Below are 15,530 nucleotides of genomic sequence, written 5' to 3'. Positions count from 1 at the left end.
CTTCATCCTCCCTCCTCATCTTCACCCTCCCTTCATCATCTTCACGATCTTCATCATCTTCATCCTCTCATCTTCATCCTCTTCATCTTCATCCTCTTTTCTCCCCTCCTCACCCTCAGTCATCTTCACCCCCCCGTCCTCCCCCCTCTCCCCCTTCATCCTCCCGCATCCCCCCGTTTCCATCCTCATCCTCCCCCCCAAAAAACGCGGCGGCTCCGCCGTTACCGCGGAAACCGGCGGCCGGGGTCCGGGATTTGGGGGTCCCCGCGGGCAGACCCCCCCCCCTCCCGCGGGGGATCCCTGGTGCCCGCTCCCCCCCCTCCCCCCGCAGGGATCCCCGGGCTCCGCTCCCTCCCCCCGCCCCCCCCCGCCCCGCCCCGTCGCTATTTTTAGCCGCCGGCGCCTATTTTTAGCGCAGCGGCTTCAGCGCCCAAATTTGGCAGCGGCGGAGCCCGGGGGGGGGGAGGGGAACCGCGGCGGGGGCGGGGCCAGCGCGGGGGGAGCCGCGAGCGGGGGGAGGGGGACAGGGGGAGCCCGGGGGGCTGGGGAGGGGACGGGGGGGGTCCCGGCAACCCTGAACCCCCTCCCTTGGGTGCTGGGGCCCCTCCAGCCCCACTGACACCCGGTCAAACACCCCCCCAGCTGATGCTTCCACCCAAGCCCCCCATTGACCCCTGCTGAGCCCCACTGAGCCCCGTTGAGCTCCCGTTGAGCCCCATTGAGCCCCGCTGAGCCCGTTGAGCCCCGTTGAGCTCCCGTTGACTCCCATTGAGCCCCGTTGGGCCCGTTGAGCCCCATTGAGCTCCCACTGAGCCCCCATTGACCCCATTGACCCCCATTGACCCCCATTGAGCCTCCATTGACCCCATTGAGCCCCGTTGAGCTCCGCTGAGCTCCCATTGACACCCATTGAGCCCCACTGAGCCCCCATTGAGCCCCCACCAGCTCCCCCATCCCTCACATCACCCATCCTCTCATCCTTCCCTCCCTTGACCCACTGTTGGTGTCTCCAACCCACCGTTGACCTGTCTGTCCATCTGTCCATCCAGCCCCTGAGCCCTTCCACCCTATTGACCCCCTCTACCCCCCATTGTCCCCCCCTCCACCCCCCATTGACCTTCCCTCCACTCTTTGAGCCTTTCCAGCCCCACAGCAGCCTCTCCATTGACCCACTCCACTCCCCTGTTGACTCACCATCAATGCTTCCATCGTTTGACCCTCTCCATCCCCCCATTGGGTTCTCCATCCCCCCATTGACCCTCTCCACCCTCCTGTTGACTTTCTACATACCCCATTGATAATCCCTCCCCCTGTTGACACTCTCCATCCCCCATTGACCACCTCCATCCCCCATTGACTCTCTTCATCCCTCCGTTGACCATCTCCATGCCCCTGTTGACCCTCCATCCTCCTGTTGACCTTCACATAGACCATCTTCATCCCCCATTGACCATCTTCATCCCCCATTGACCCTCCACCCTCCTGTTGATCCTCCATCCTCCTGTTGACCCCCCATTGACCATCTCCCTCTCCCCATTGACCCTCCATCCTCCTGTTGACCCTCGTTGACCATCTCCATCCCCCCATTGACCCTCCATCCTCCTGTTGATCCTCCATCCTCCTGTTGACCCCCCACTGACCATCTCCCTCTCTCCATTGACCCTCCATCCTCCTGTTGACCCCCGTTGACCATCTCCATCCCCCCATTGAACCTCCATCCTCCTGTTGATCCCCCATTGATCATCTCCATCCCCCTGTTGACCCTCCATCCTCCTGTTGACCCTCCATCCCACTATTAACTCTCTCTATCCCCCCATTGACTCTCTCCATTACTCCCTTGAGCCCTTCCAAACCCCTATGCCCCCCAGCCTCCCCATTGACCCCTCCACCCATCCCTCCAGCCCCCTATTGACCCACCATTGGCTCCCCCACCCTCCCATTGACCCCCCTGTCCATCCTCCCCTCCCTCCCTCCATCCCCCCCACCCCCCATGGCCCCCTTGTACCTTTTCTTGACTCCCCCCCCTCCCCCCTTGCACTGCGCCCCCCCCGAGGAGGGGGCGTGTCCCCCGCCCCGCCCCTCCCTCCGCCCCGCCCCTCAGCGCGCGCCATCTCCTATTTCGGTGCGAAGCCGCCGCGCGCCGCCCCCCTCCCCCCTCCCTCCCCCCTCGCCCTGCGCCGCGCGCGCGTCTACGTCAGCACTGACGCTGCCGCCCCCCCCCCCCTCCCCGGCGTTGCGAATGGGCGGGGCGGGGAAGGGCGGGGGGAGGTGGGGGTGTGACGCGGCGGTGACGTCGTCCCGCGCGGTCCATATAAGGGGCGTTCGCGCGGCGGCGCGGCGCGAGGATGCTCCGCTCCACCAAAGGCGCCTCCAAGGCGCGGCGGGACCAGATCAACGCCGAGATCCGCGCCCTGCGGGACCTCCTGCCGCTGCCCGAAGGCGACCGGCCGCGCCTCTCCTACCTGCACGTCATGGCCCTCGCCTGCATCTACACCCGCAAGGGAGCCTGCCTCCGGCCCGGTGCGTCCGCGGGAAGCGCGGTGGGAGGGAGAGGTAGGGGCTGGGATGGGAGCAGGAGCGGGACGGGATAGGGGTTTGGTGCTGGGATGGGAATGGGAATGGGTACGGGTGCTGGGAATGGCACGAGAGGGGAGCAGAGAATGGGACGGGAGTGGGGAATGCACCGGGATGGGAGCGGGAACCGGGATGGGAGCGGGCACTGGGATGGGACCGGGCACTGGGATGGGAGCAGGAATGGCACCGGGATGGGACCAGGCATCAGGATGGGACCAGGCATCAGGATAGGACCAGGGACTGGCACCGGGATGGGAATGGGCACCGGGATGGAACCAGGCATAGGCACAGAACCAGGCATAGGCACCGGGATGGAACCAGCACCGGGATGGGACTGGGAATCAGCATATGGATAGGAGCGGGGAACAGCACGGGATGGGACCCGGCGGTAGGAAAGGGACTGGAACTGCTCCGGGGACCGGGGGACCGGGATGGAACCGGGTGGGGACCAGGCTGGAGGTGGGCTGGGAGCCAGAAGCAGCACGGGGAACGGGGACCCAGTACCGGGCTGGAGGAAGGAGCCGGCGGAGGGATGGGGCCAGGCGCGGGGAGAGGAGCAGCCACCAGCGCGGGGTGGGACGGGGACCGGGAGGGATCGGGAGCCACCGGGGGTAACCGGGACCGGAGCAGGAGGGGTGGGATCAGCACCGCGGGCAGCGCCGGGTGCGTTCAGCACCGCGGACAGCGGCAGCGGGAGGGCGGGCGGGGATTCAGCACCGCGGACAGCGGCGGGGAACGGGGCGGGCGGGACCGGGATCGGGGCTGGGACCGAGACAGGGGGACAGGGACCGGGACACCGGGGCACGGAGAGAGACCAGGACCAGGACCGGGGGTCGGGACTGGGACCGGGGCACCAGGATAGGGACCCGAGACCAGGACCAGGGATCAGGATCGGGACCCGGGATTAGGGCTGGGACAGCAGCCGGGGAACGTGGTGCAGTGGAGCCGGAACCAAAACAGGGATCAGGGATCGGGACAGGAGGGACAAGGGCAGGGACCAGGTCTGGAATCGGGTCAGGAACCGGGACAAGGGACAGGATTAGGGACCAGAGCTGGGGCTGGAGACAGGGACAGGGAGAAAGGATGGGGACAGGGACAAGTGATGGGCACAGGCAATCCCATGGCTCTACATGTGCAAGGCTGACTCCATGGGGGTGACTCCATGGGGTGACTCCATGGGTGACACCCCATCTTCCATGTGCTGGGGCCACATGGGTGCCCCGGGAGTGCAGTGGGACTGTGCGGGCAAGGTGGCGGGTGCTGGATGGGTGCTGACGCAGTGTCCTCTTTGGCAGGCCCAACGCGGGGAGGGACCCATGGAGCTGCTGGGGGGGCCGGAGCTGGCCGACCTGGTGGCATCACTGCCCGGGTTCCTGTTGGCTGTCACCCGTGAGGGGAAGCTGGTTGGTGTCACCGACAACGTCGCCGCAGCACCTGGGGCACTCCCATGGTGAGCACCCACAGTCGGAATGGGGCTGGGTGCTGGGTGCTGGGCGGCTGGGTGCTGGGCACTGCGTGCTGGGCACTGGGTGCTGACCCTCCCACTCCCCCCATGCAGGTAGACCTGGTGGCTCAGGGTGACAGCATCTACGACCTGTTGGATCCGGCCGATCACCCCCTGGTGCGACATCAGCCTCACCCAGGCCGGCCCCCCCCAGGCAGGTGGGTGAGGCCTCCGAGGGGGGAGGGGCCTGGGGGAGGGGCCTGAAGGGGTGTGGGCAGAGGGAGGGATGAGTGGAAGGATGAGGGATGGAAGGATGGAGGGAGGGAAGAAGGGAAGGAGGGATGGAGAGATGGAAGGATGGAAGAACAGGGGGATGGAGAGATGGATGAAAGGATGAAGAAATGGAGGGAGGAAGGAAGGAAGGGAGAATGGATGGAGAGAGGGAGGGATGGAAGAGAGGAGAGAAAGATAGATGGATGGATGGAGGGATGGAGGGATGGATAGGTGGATGATGGATGGACGGATGAATGATGGATGGATGGAGGGAGGGATGGAGGGATGGAGGAATGGAGGGATGGAGGGATGGATAGACGGATGATGGATGGATGGATGAACGATGGATGGATGGATGGATAGACGGGTGATGGACAGAAGGGTGGATGACGGACAGAGGGATGGGCAGAGCTCCAGAGGTCTAACGTAGGACCCTTTCCCCAGAGCGCCTCTTCCGCTGCCGCTTCACCACCTCGCGGGCCTCGCGCCGCCCCAGCGCCGGGCGGAAGCTGGTGCTGCTGCGGGGCCGGTTCCAGGCCCCCCCCGGCCCCCCCGGCACCTCCCCGGGGCTGTTTGTCGCCTTCTGCGCCCCCCTGGACCCCCCACCCTGGCCCTGTCCCGACTGTCTCCTGCTGCCGGCATTCCAGAGCCGCCATGCACGCGACCTCGCGCTGCTCGACGTGTCCGACAGGTCAGGACCTGACACCCAAAGGGGGATCCGGGTGTCTGGGGGGGGTCCCAGCCATGGCAGGCACTGGACCCAGGTGTATTGTCCCACAGTGTCCTGATCCACCTGGGCTACGGGCGTGGGGAGCTCCTGGGTCGCTCCTGGTACCGGCTCCTGCACCCCGAGGACCTTGGCCATGTTGCCCGCCAGCACCTCCGCCTGGGTGAGTGTCCCTTTGGTGTCCCCTGGGCTCTTCCCGTCCCTCCCAAGCTCTTCCTTGGGTCCCTGGGGTCTCCCTGGCCCCTGGGTGTCAGCTGGGTATCCTCAGGGGTGTCCCCCATCACCCTGCGTTTTCCCTGGGTCCCCTGCTGTCACTTTGCCCCCCATCATGTCCTCAGTGTCTCACACATCCCCTGGGCTCACCTTGCCTCCTCCCCGGGTGTCCTCCATGTCCCCGTTGTCCCCTGTCCCCGTCGATGTCACCATGTCTCCAACCCTCCTAATCGACCTCACTGATGTCCCCAACCCCCCAAACACCCCGTCCCCATCCCCGCTGACATCCCCGTGTCCCCGCTGACGTCCCCGTGTGTGTCCCCGCAGCAGGAGCAGGGCCAGAGGCGCGAGGGGAGCTGGTGACACGGCTGCAGCGCAAGGACGGCCTGGGCTGGACGTGGGTCTACGCGCGGCTGCGCCCCGAGGGCCCGGCTCTGCTCGCCCACAACTTCATCATCAGGTGAGTGGCCACAGCTCCGGGTGTCCCGTCAGCCGCCGGTGGCCGGGCACCTCCCACCCCACATGGCACCCATGGGGCTGGGCACCCTCCACTCCCCTGGGGGCCCCAGGCTCACCCCAGACTCCCCTGTGTCTCCCACAGTGAGGCCGAGGCCTGGTGCCTGCGGCAGCAGTTGGCGGCTGAGGCCCCCCCGGACCCTCCCGAGCCCTTCGGCCCCAGCCTTGACTTCCCTGGGGCCAGCATTGGAGCTGGTGGGGACCTTGGTGTCAGCGCTGGCCCCGGTGTTGGCCTCGGTGTTGGTCCTGGTGTTGGATCCGGTGTTGACCTCGGTGTTGGATCTGGGCTTGGAGACGACATTGGAGTTAATGTTGGCGTCAGCGTTGGCCTTGGCCTTGGGGTCAATGTTGGATGTGGCCTTGGAGCTGATGTTGGACATGGTCTTGGAGCTGGCTTGGGAGCCAACGTTGACCCTGGTCTTGGAGCTGGTGTTGGGCCTGGTCTTGATGCCAACATGGGACCTGGTCTTGAAGCCGCCATTGGTCATGGTCTTGGAGGCAACGTTGGAGGCAACGTTGGAGCCAACATTGACCCCGGTCTTGGAGCTGGTGTCGGAGTGAACGTTGGACATGGTCTCGGAGACAGTGTTGGACAAGGTCTTGGCTCTGATGTCGGCACTGGAGTTGGCATCGGTGTCGGAGCCGGCATCAGAGTCGACGTCGGCCTTGGCATGGCAGCCGGCACCAGCGCCGATGTTGGCCCCAACCTTGGGGCTGATATTGGAGCTGCTCTTGGAGCTGGAGATGATGTTGGAGCTGGTCTCCAAGCCAACGGTGGAGCCAGCGTTGGGTCCAGTCTCGGAGCTGGCGTCGCGCTCAGTGTCGGGGCCAACATTGGGCCTGGCCTTGGTGGTGGTGTCAGAGCCAGTGTTGGGCTTGGCATTGGGGCTCTTGGCCCTGCTCTTCCATCTGATGTTGGTGCTGGCGTTGGACTCACCGTCGGAGCCAGCGTTGGAACCAATGTAGGTGCTGGAGTCAGTGCTGGTGTTGGACTTGGTCTTGGAGCCAATATTGGAGCCAACGTTGGCTCCAGTCTTGGATCCACTGTTGGACTTGGACTTGGAGCTGCTCTTGGAGCCAATGTTGGCTCCACTCTTTCCTCCGGTGTGGGACCTGGTGTTGGACTTGCCGTTGGAGCTGCTGTTGGAGCCAATGTTGGCTCTGGTCTTGGATCCAGTGTTGGACTTGCTGTTGGAGCTGGTGTTGGAGCCAATGTGGGTGCTGCTCTTGGATCCGATATTGACATTGGCGTTGGACTTGGTGTTGGAGCCAATGTTGGCACTGCTCTCGCATCTGATGTTGGATCTGGTGTTGGACTTGGCATTGGAGCTGCTGTTGGAGCCAACATTGGTGCTGGCGTTGGCTCCACTCTTGGATCTGGTGTCGGACTTGGCCTCGGAGCCAATGTTGGTTCCAACATTGGCTCCGCTCCTGGATCTGATGTTGGTGCCAGTGTTGGACTCGCTGTTGGAGCCGGCGTTGGAGCCACCGGTGGCTCTGGTCTTGGATCTGCCCTTGGATTTGCTGTTGGAGCTGCGCTTGGAGCCAACGTCTGCTCCGGACTTGGACCCGATGTTGGTGCCACTGTTGGACTCAGCCTTGGAGCCAACATTGGAGCCAACATTGACTCTGCTCTTGGAACCAGCGTTGACACCGGCATTGGACTTGGTGTTGGAGCCAGTATTGGATCTGGCATTGGATCCGGTGTTGGACTTGGTGCTGGAGCCGCCATTGGTGCCAGCGCTGGCTCTGCTCTTGGATCCACCATCGGCCTTGGCCTTGGGGCCAATGTTGACCCCGCTCTTGGACCTGGCGTTGGCCTCGGAGCTGCCATCGGAGCCAACATCAGCACCGGCCTTGGCCTTGGCCCCAACCTGGCTGTGGGCGCCCGCCTTGTGCCAGGCCTGGGGGTCCCTGAGACACCGGGGGGGGGGCACCGAGACCTGGACCCCCCCCTACACCCCCCGACAAGCGCCGCCCTTCGCCTTCGGCCCCCCGGAGCCACCTGAGGCTGCGCCCGAGAAGCTGCCGCCGAGTCCTGAGAGCCCCGGGGGGCAGCCAGGGGGGGACCCCGGCACCCTTCTCACCCCCGAGACGTCCCCCCCGCCGCCGCCCCCCCCGGCCGCCCCCCCCGGCCCTGTCCTGCGCCGCCTGCTCCAGGGCCTGGCCGCCGCCACCGGTGTCAGCCGCGGGGGGACCCGGCACCCCGGGGGCACCCCCGGCCCCCGGCCCCCCCCACCCCGGTCGCCCCGCGACCCCTTCGCTGAGTTGTATCAACTCCCCCAGAGCCGCCTCCAGGACGCCTTCCGCCAAGGTAAGGGGGGAGCCAGGGTGGGGGCACCCAGTGGGTGGGGGGCACCCAGTGGGGGGGTGACCAGCTGTCTGGGGCTCATCTCGGGGGGGGACAGTGGGGTTTGGGGGCTGAAGGTGGGGGTCCAAGGTACAGGGTCCAGAGGGGTGGGGATGGGGGGACACTGCAGGGTCCCTTGGGGAGGTTGCGGGGGGAATCTGGGGAGGGTGATGACCCCAAAGTTGGGTCCCTCAATGGACGGGTGCATGTGCCCAGGCCCTTGGGAGGGGTCTATGGGCTCAATGCCTGAGTCCATTGGGGGGTACAGGGAGTTATGTGGGGTATGGGGGGTTATGGGGTGTACAGAAGGTTATGGGGGGGTCTCTGACGTCCTGTTCTCCCCCCCCCGCAGCCGGAAGCCAGCGCGCCCCGTCGTTCTGAACTAAGTCTGTGACGCGACTTGCCCCCAGTATGGCATATTGTCATTGTCACCCCGGCCCGGAGCCACCGTCCCCCCGGCCCCGGCCGCGTCCCCGCCCCCCGCCGCCCCCCCCCGGGGCCTTTCGTGCTAATTTAACTCGTAACGAGTCTCTAAGGTAATTGGGGGGGGGCTGGTGGCCCCCCCCCCCCAGCCCGGACGCCTGGGTCCCGTGTCCCCATGTCCCCGTCCCCAGCCGCACTGCGGGACCCGTCCCCAGATCTTGTCAGTGGGTGGCTTGGACCCACCTGTAGGAGCCTGTGGCCCCCCCAGCCCCGATGTCCCTGTCCCTTGTCACCCACCTCGTCCCTGTCCTTGTCACCCCCCCCCACCTTGGGGTCTGCATTTTTGGCAGAGTCCCCCCAAAAGTGTGTGCCCCCCCCATGGGTGTCGTCCCCAATGTCCACAACCCAAGGGACCAAGGCACGATGTGGCTTGATGTCCCCAATGTCCCTGACCTGAGTGATGGAGACATTGAGGCTCAATGGCCCCATGTCCCCAATGTTCCCAACTCAAGGGGCTGAGGCACAATGTGGCTCGATGTCCCCAGTGTCCCCAACCCAAGGGATGGAGACATGCCATGACCCAATGTCCCCAATGTCCCCAACGTGGGGGACGTGGGCACCCGCTGCCCCAGGCCATTGGGCTGGGACAGGTCATGGCTCAATGTCCCCATGTCCCAAAGTCCCCCAAGTCCCCCAAGGGACTGTGAGATGTCACGGCCAGTGTCCCCAGTGTCCCCAATTTGAGGGACTGAGACACATCGTGGCTCAGTGTCCCCAATGTCCCCAACATCCCCAGTGTCCCTGACATCCTCGGTGTCCCCAATGTCCCCAACATCCTCGATGTCCCCAATGTCCCCCACCCAAGACATCGAGATACGTCGCAGCGCGATGTCACTGAGCCCAAGGGACTGAGACTCGTCACAACTCGACGTCCCCAATGTCCCTGAGGGACACGGGCACCTCATCAAAGCTGTGACCCAAGGGACCGATGTCCCCAGCGTGTCCCTGAAGGATGCAGACACCACCAAAAGGACTGAGACATGTCACACCTCCTCGTCGCCTCGGCTGGAGGGACTGAGACACATTGTGGCTTGATGTCCCCAATGTCCCCAAGGGACGTGGGACCTTGTTGTCACCTTGGATCAATGGACTGAGACACATCGTGGTCTGATGTCCCCAATGCCCCCAACCCAAAGGACTGAGACCTGTCGTGGCCCAATGTCCCCATTCCCAACGTCTCTGATGTCCCTGAAGGATGCGGGACATCGTCATCACCTTGACTCAAGGGACTGAGACCCTGATGTCCCCAACGTCCCCACCGCGAGGGACTGGCCCCCATTGTCCCCAACATCCCCCATGTCCCTACTGAGGGACTGAGACACATGGTGGCTCCACAGCCCCCATGTCCCCAACGTCCCCTGGAGGCCCCGTGGCCCTGACACCCCCTTGGAAATAAAGTGGCCTCCGTGTCCCTGTGCCCGTGGCAGCTTCTTTCCAGGGACAAAGGTGTCCAGGGGTGGGGAGCCAGGGGTTTGGGGGGGTCCCAGGGGCTTGGGGAGGGACTTAGAGATGTGGGAGACACCCGGAGGTGCGGGGAGGGACCCAGATATTGGGGGGTACCGATGTGCTTGGGGGTACCCCGGGGTGGGGGGGTTCGGGGAGCGTTCGGAAGGTCCCCGGCTCCGAGCGCTGCGGAGATAAGGCAGGACCCGGGCACCGGCCAGGCCACGCCCCCATCGCGCTAGTCCCGCCCACCGTCCGCCTTGACCACGCCCCCCACAGCCCGCCCAGGCCCCGCCCCGCGCATGCGCGCTTCCTGCGGCGACGCGGCGCGGTGAGTTCGCGGGTCGCGGTTCCCTCCGGTCCCTCCCCGGTCCCTTCCCTGCGCCGGGCGCGGGATAGCCCCGGACTGGGACCGCTTCCACCCCGAGCTGGGCCCAGCGCCCCCGTAGTGGTCCCAGTAACCCCCGTACTGGTCCCAGTAAGCCCATACTGGTCCCAGCACCCCCATGCTGGTCCCAGTAAGCCCCATACTGGTTCCAGTAAGCCCATACTGGTCCCACCATCCATACTGGTGGTCCCAGCACCCCCATACCGGTCCCAGTAAGCCCATACTGGTCCCAGCACCCCCATACTGGTCTCAGTAAGCCCATACTGGTCCCAGCACCCATACTGGTGGTCCCAGCACCCCCATACTGGCCCCAGTAACCCCCATACTGGTCCCAGCACCCCTATACTGGTCCCAGTAACCTCATACTGGTCCCAATAACCCCCATACTGGTCCCAGTAACCCCCGTACTGGTCCCAGTAACCTCATACTGGTCCCAATAACCCCCATACTGGTCCCAGCACCCCTATACTGGTCCCAGCACCCCCATACTGGTCCCAGTAACCTCGTACTGGTCCCAATAACCCTCGTACTGGTCCCAATAACCCCCATACTGGTCCCAGTAACCCCTGTACTGGTCCCAGTAACCTCGTACTGGTCCCAGTAGCCCCCATACTGGTCCCAGTAACCCCCGTACTGGTTCCAGTAACCTCGTACTGGTCCCAGTAACCCCCATACTGGTCCCAGTAACCCCTGTACTGTTCCCAGTAGCCCCCATACTGGTCCCAATAACCGCCGTACTGGTCCCAGTAGCCCCCATACTGGCTGGTCCCAGGGATCCCATAGTGCTTCCAGCATGCCGTACTGGTCCCGGCTCAGCACTGGTCCCAGTGACCCCCCCGGACTGGTCCCAGTGACCTCGTACAGGTCTCAGTGCTCCCCAGCAGCCCACCAGTAACGCCCAGCAGCCCCCAGCACCCTCCCAGTCCCTTTGGCTCTTTCCCAGTGCCCCCAGAGGCCCCCCCCCCAGTCCCTTCCCAGTATCCCCAGTTTGGGGGGGGGGGGTGACACAGCGGGCCATGGGCCGAGGGCGGCTCTTGGGGGGCTGCGCTTGGCTGCTGGGGGGGCTGGCGCTGCTGCAGACCCTCTACCTGCGAGCGCTGCCCCCCCCCGTGTCCCCCCGTCGCGTCCCCAAACCGCTGCCCCCCCCTAGGGGGGTTCTGGACGCTTCCGGAACCTTCCGGGTGTATCGGGACGTGTTGGGGCCCCCCCCGCGCTGGGCACCCCCCGAGTTGGTGCTGGCCACACACGGGACCCCGGGGCGGGCGGCGGCGGCGCTGGGGGGGGCGCTGGGGGGGGAGCGCTGGGGGGGGCCCCTCTCGGTGGCTGTATTCGGGGTGCCCCGGGCCGGGCTGGGGCAGCTGCTGGCGGCGCTGGGGGGGCCCTGCCGGGGGCTCCGGGGGCGCCTGCGGCTGCACGTGGTGCTGGGGGCTGCCGACCCCCCCCCCGCCGTGACCCCCAACCGCGGCCCCGCAGCGCCGGGGGGGTGCCGGGGGGCCCTGGGGCGCCTGGCAGCCGCCGACCCCCCCAGTTACACTTTGGGGGTGCCGTACCCCGGGAACCTGCTGCGGAACGTGGCCTGGGCTGGGGCGGCTGGGGAGGAAACGGGGGGGCTCGGGGGGACGCGCAATGGGGGTCCCGGCTCCCCAGGGCTTGGCGGGGGGCGCTTTGTGCTGCTGCTGGATGCGGATGTGGTGCCCAGCCGGGGGCTGCGGGAGGGGTTCCTGAGGGCGCTGCAGGGGGGCGGACCCCCATTGTGGGGCGCTGGTGGAGATGGGGGGGACCCCAAAGCTTTGGGGGACCCCCCATCATTGCAGGCATCTGATGGCCTCAGAGTGGTCCCCAATGCTCTGGACCCCCCCCATGTCCCTGGGGTCCCCAGTGACCACGGGGGGCTCAACGCCCCGGAGGTCCCCAACAGGTTGGGGAGCCCCAGTGATGTCCTGGGGGTCCCCAAGGGCTTCCCTGACCCAGGGGTCCCCAGTGTCTTGGTGGACCCCAATGCCTTGGAGGTCCCCAATGTCCTGAAGGACCCCAATGCCCTGAAGGACCCCAACATCCTAAAGGACCCCAGTGCCCTGAAGGACCCCAATGTCCTGGAGGACCCCAATGTCCTGGAGGACCCCAATGCCCCAGGTCCCACCCAGCCACCCTGGGCCCAGGTCGTGTTCGTGCTCCCGGCCTTCGAGGTGCGTTTGGGGACACCGGTGCCAGGGACGAAGGCAGAGCTCCAGCAGCTGTGGGGCACAGGGGACGCCCGGCCCTTCTATGGGGCGCTGTGCCCCCGGTGCCAAGCACCCACGGACTATGGGCGCTGGTGGGCGCTGCCACCCACCCCACACCTGCGCGTGGCCTATGAGGCCCCATGGCGTGACCCCTGGGAGCCCTTTTATGTGGGGCCGGCCCACGGCGTCCCCCCCTTCGACGAGCGCTTCCTGCAGTACGGCTTCAACCGCATCAGCCAGGTGCCGTGGGGTGCTTGGGGGGCCCTGGGGTGCCCATGGGGGTTCGAGGTGCTTGGGGGGCCGTGGGGTGGCCATAGGGGCTGTGGGTGCTGTTGGGTGGCCATGGTGACCATAGGGTGGCCATAGGGGCTGTGGGTGCTGTGGGGTGGCCGTGATGACCATAGGGTGCCCATGGGGGCTGTGGGCGCTATGGGGTGGTCAAGGGGCTATGGGTGCTCTTAGGGGAACTGTGGGTGCTATGAGGCATCAGTGGGTGCTGTGAGGTCTATGAGTGCTATAGGGGATCTATGCTTGCTATGGGGGTCTATGGGTGCTGTAGAGGATCTATGGGTGATATGGAGGTCTCTGGGTGCTATAAGGCATCAGTGGGTGCTGTGCGGTCTATGGGTGCTATAGAGGATCTATGGGTGTGTCGTGGTTTAAGCCCAAGCTGAACCCAGGACAGGGTGCTATGGGGATATATGGGTGCTGTAGAGGATCTATGGGTGCTGTGAGGTCTGTGGGTGCTGTAGAGGATCTATGGGTGCTGTGAGGTCTGTGGGTGCTGTACAGGATCTATGGGTGTTGTGAGGTCCATAGGTGCTATAGAGGATCTATGGGTACTGTAGAGGATCTATGGGTGCTGTGAGGTCTAGGGATGCTATAGAAGACCTATGGGTGCTATAGAGCATCTAAGGGTGCTGTGGGGGTCTCTGCGTGCAGAGGATCTATGGGTGCTGCGGGGGTCTATGGGTGCTATAGAGGATCTCTGGGTGCTTTGGGGGTCTCTGGGTGCTGTAGAGGGGTGCTGGGTGCTATAGAGGATCTGTGGGTGCTATGGGGGTCTCTGGGTGCTGTCGAGGATCTATGGGTGCTGTGGGGGTCTCTGGGTGCTATAGAGGATCTGTGGGTGCTGTGGGTGTCTCTGGGTGCTATAGAGGATCATGGGTGCTATGGGGGTCTCTGGGTGCTATAGAGGATCTGTGGGTGCTATGGGGGTCTCTGGGTGCTATAGAGGATCTGTGGGTGCTATGGGGGTCTCTGGGTGCTATCGAGGATCTATGGGTGCTATAAGAGTCTCTGGGTGCTATAGAGGATCTATGGGTGCTGCGGGGGTCTATGGGTGCTATAGAGGATCTGTGGGTGCTGTGGGTGTCTCTGGGTGCTATAGAGGATCATGGGTGCTATGGGGGTCTCTGGGTGCTATCGAGGATCTATGGGTGCTATGGGGGTCTCGGTGCTATAGAGGATCTGTGGGTGCTGCGGGGGTCTATGGGTGCTATAGAGGATCTGTGGGTGCTGTGGGTGTCTCTGGGTGCTATAGAGGATCTGTGGGTGCTGTGGGTGTCTCTGGGTGCTATAGAGGATCTGTGGGTGCTGTGGGTGTCTCTGGGTGCTATAGAGGATCTATGGGTGCTATGGGGATCTATAGGTGCTATAAAGGATCTGTGGGTGCTATGGGGATCTATAGGTGCTGTAAAGGATCTGTGGGTGCTATGGGGGTGTCTGGGTGCTCTGAGGCACCGGTGGGTGCTGGAGGCTGTGCTGTCCCCCCCAGGCGTGTGAGCTGCACGTGGCCGGGTTCCGCTTCGCGGTGCTGGACGGGGCCTTCGTGGTTCACGGCGGGTTCAAGGAGGCCGACGGGTTCCACGGGGGGCGCGCGGCCGAGCAGCACCGCAACCGGCTGCTGTTCCGGCGCTTCCGCTCCGACCTGCGCCTGCGCTACCCCCGCTCCCCCCGCCGCTGCTGAGCGGGACGTGGGTGCTCCACATGGGTGCTCCACATGGGACATGGGTCCCCTGCTCCCCCTGGCGCTGCTGAGCAGGAGATGGGCGCTGCACACAGGATGTGGAACATGGGACATGGGTGCTCCACACGGGACATGGAACATGGGTCCCCCGCTCCCCTCGGCGCTGCTGAGCACGCAATGGGTGCTCTGCACGGGACGTGGAACATGGAACATGGATGCTCCACACAGGACATGGAACGTGGAACATGCAACGTGGGTGCTCCACATGGAACGTGGGTGCTCCGCACGGGACATGGAATGTGGAACATGGGACGTGGGTGCTCCACACAGGACGTGGAATGTGGAACATGGAACATGGGTGCTCCATACACAATATGGGTGCTGCATATGGAACGTGGAACGTGGGACATGCGTGCTCCACTCAGGACATGGGTGCTATCCATTGGACACATGGATGCTCCACATGGAACATGGGTGCTCCACACGGGACGTGGAATATGGAACATGGGTGCTTCATACACGATATGGGTGCTGCATATGGAACATGGAATGTGAAACATGGGACGTGGGTGCTCCACTCAGAACGTGGGTGCTATCTGTTGGACACATGGGTGCTCCACACGGGATGTGGGTGCTCTCTATTGAGCACAGGGGGCCCCATGGCCTCTGTGGACCTGCCCTCAATAAAGATGACCCTGGCCCGCAATGCCTCTGTGCAGGTGATGTAATGGGGGGGCCCCCCGGGGGGGGTGGGTCCACGTGGGGTCTGTCAATGGAGGGTTTGCACAGGCACGAGGGGGGTTGTTGGAGTCATGGAACCAACCAGGGTGGAAAAGACCTTTAAGCTCATCAAGTCCAACCGTTCCCAGCACTGCCAAGGCCACCACTAACCCATGGCACTGAGGCCTCGGCTACGCAGGGTGTGAAC

General features: G+C 64.7%; 2 protein-coding genes and 1 long non-coding RNA gene across 3 annotated transcripts; all 3 read left to right on the top strand.

The window, feature by feature from the left end:
* The first annotated feature begins 2,345 nt into the window (after positions 1-2,345).
* LOC115603476 (elastin-like) lies at positions 2,346-8,478 on the top strand. Its single transcript, XM_030475381.1, is given in 10 exon segments — positions 2,346-2,540; positions 3,870-4,001; positions 4,003-4,024; positions 4,137-4,232; positions 4,736-4,982; positions 5,072-5,181; positions 5,559-5,691; positions 5,833-7,649; positions 7,720-8,061; positions 8,450-8,478. Coding segments are annotated over 10 exon segments (3,123 nt in total).
* Positions 8,479-10,344: 1,866 nt separating this feature from the next.
* On the top strand, positions 10,345-15,308 carry B4GAT1 (beta-1,4-glucuronyltransferase 1). The gene is made up of 2 exons (XM_030475451.1): positions 10,345-12,873; positions 14,411-15,308. Exons 1-2 carry the CDS (start codon positions 11,428-11,430, stop codon positions 14,600-14,602), a joined length of 1,638 nt encoding a protein of 545 aa, XP_030331311.1. The 5' UTR covers positions 10,345-11,427; the 3' UTR covers positions 14,603-15,308.
* LOC115603515 lies at positions 12,974-14,269 on the top strand. The gene is made up of 2 exons (XR_003989884.1): positions 12,974-13,280; positions 13,453-14,269. It is a non-coding gene; the product is annotated as an uncharacterized LOC115603515 (long non-coding RNA).
* Positions 15,309-15,530: the final 222 nt, after the last annotated feature.

Source organism: Strigops habroptila, unplaced genomic scaffold (genome assembly GCF_004027225.2).
Source record: "Strigops habroptila isolate Jane unplaced genomic scaffold, bStrHab1.2.pri NW_022045636.1_ctg1, whole genome shotgun sequence".
In the NCBI taxonomy this organism is placed as follows: domain Eukaryota; kingdom Metazoa; phylum Chordata; class Aves; order Psittaciformes; family Psittacidae; genus Strigops; species Strigops habroptila.
The sequence above is the reverse complement of the archived record's forward strand: the minus strand, read 5'-3'. Positions and strand labels throughout refer to the sequence as shown.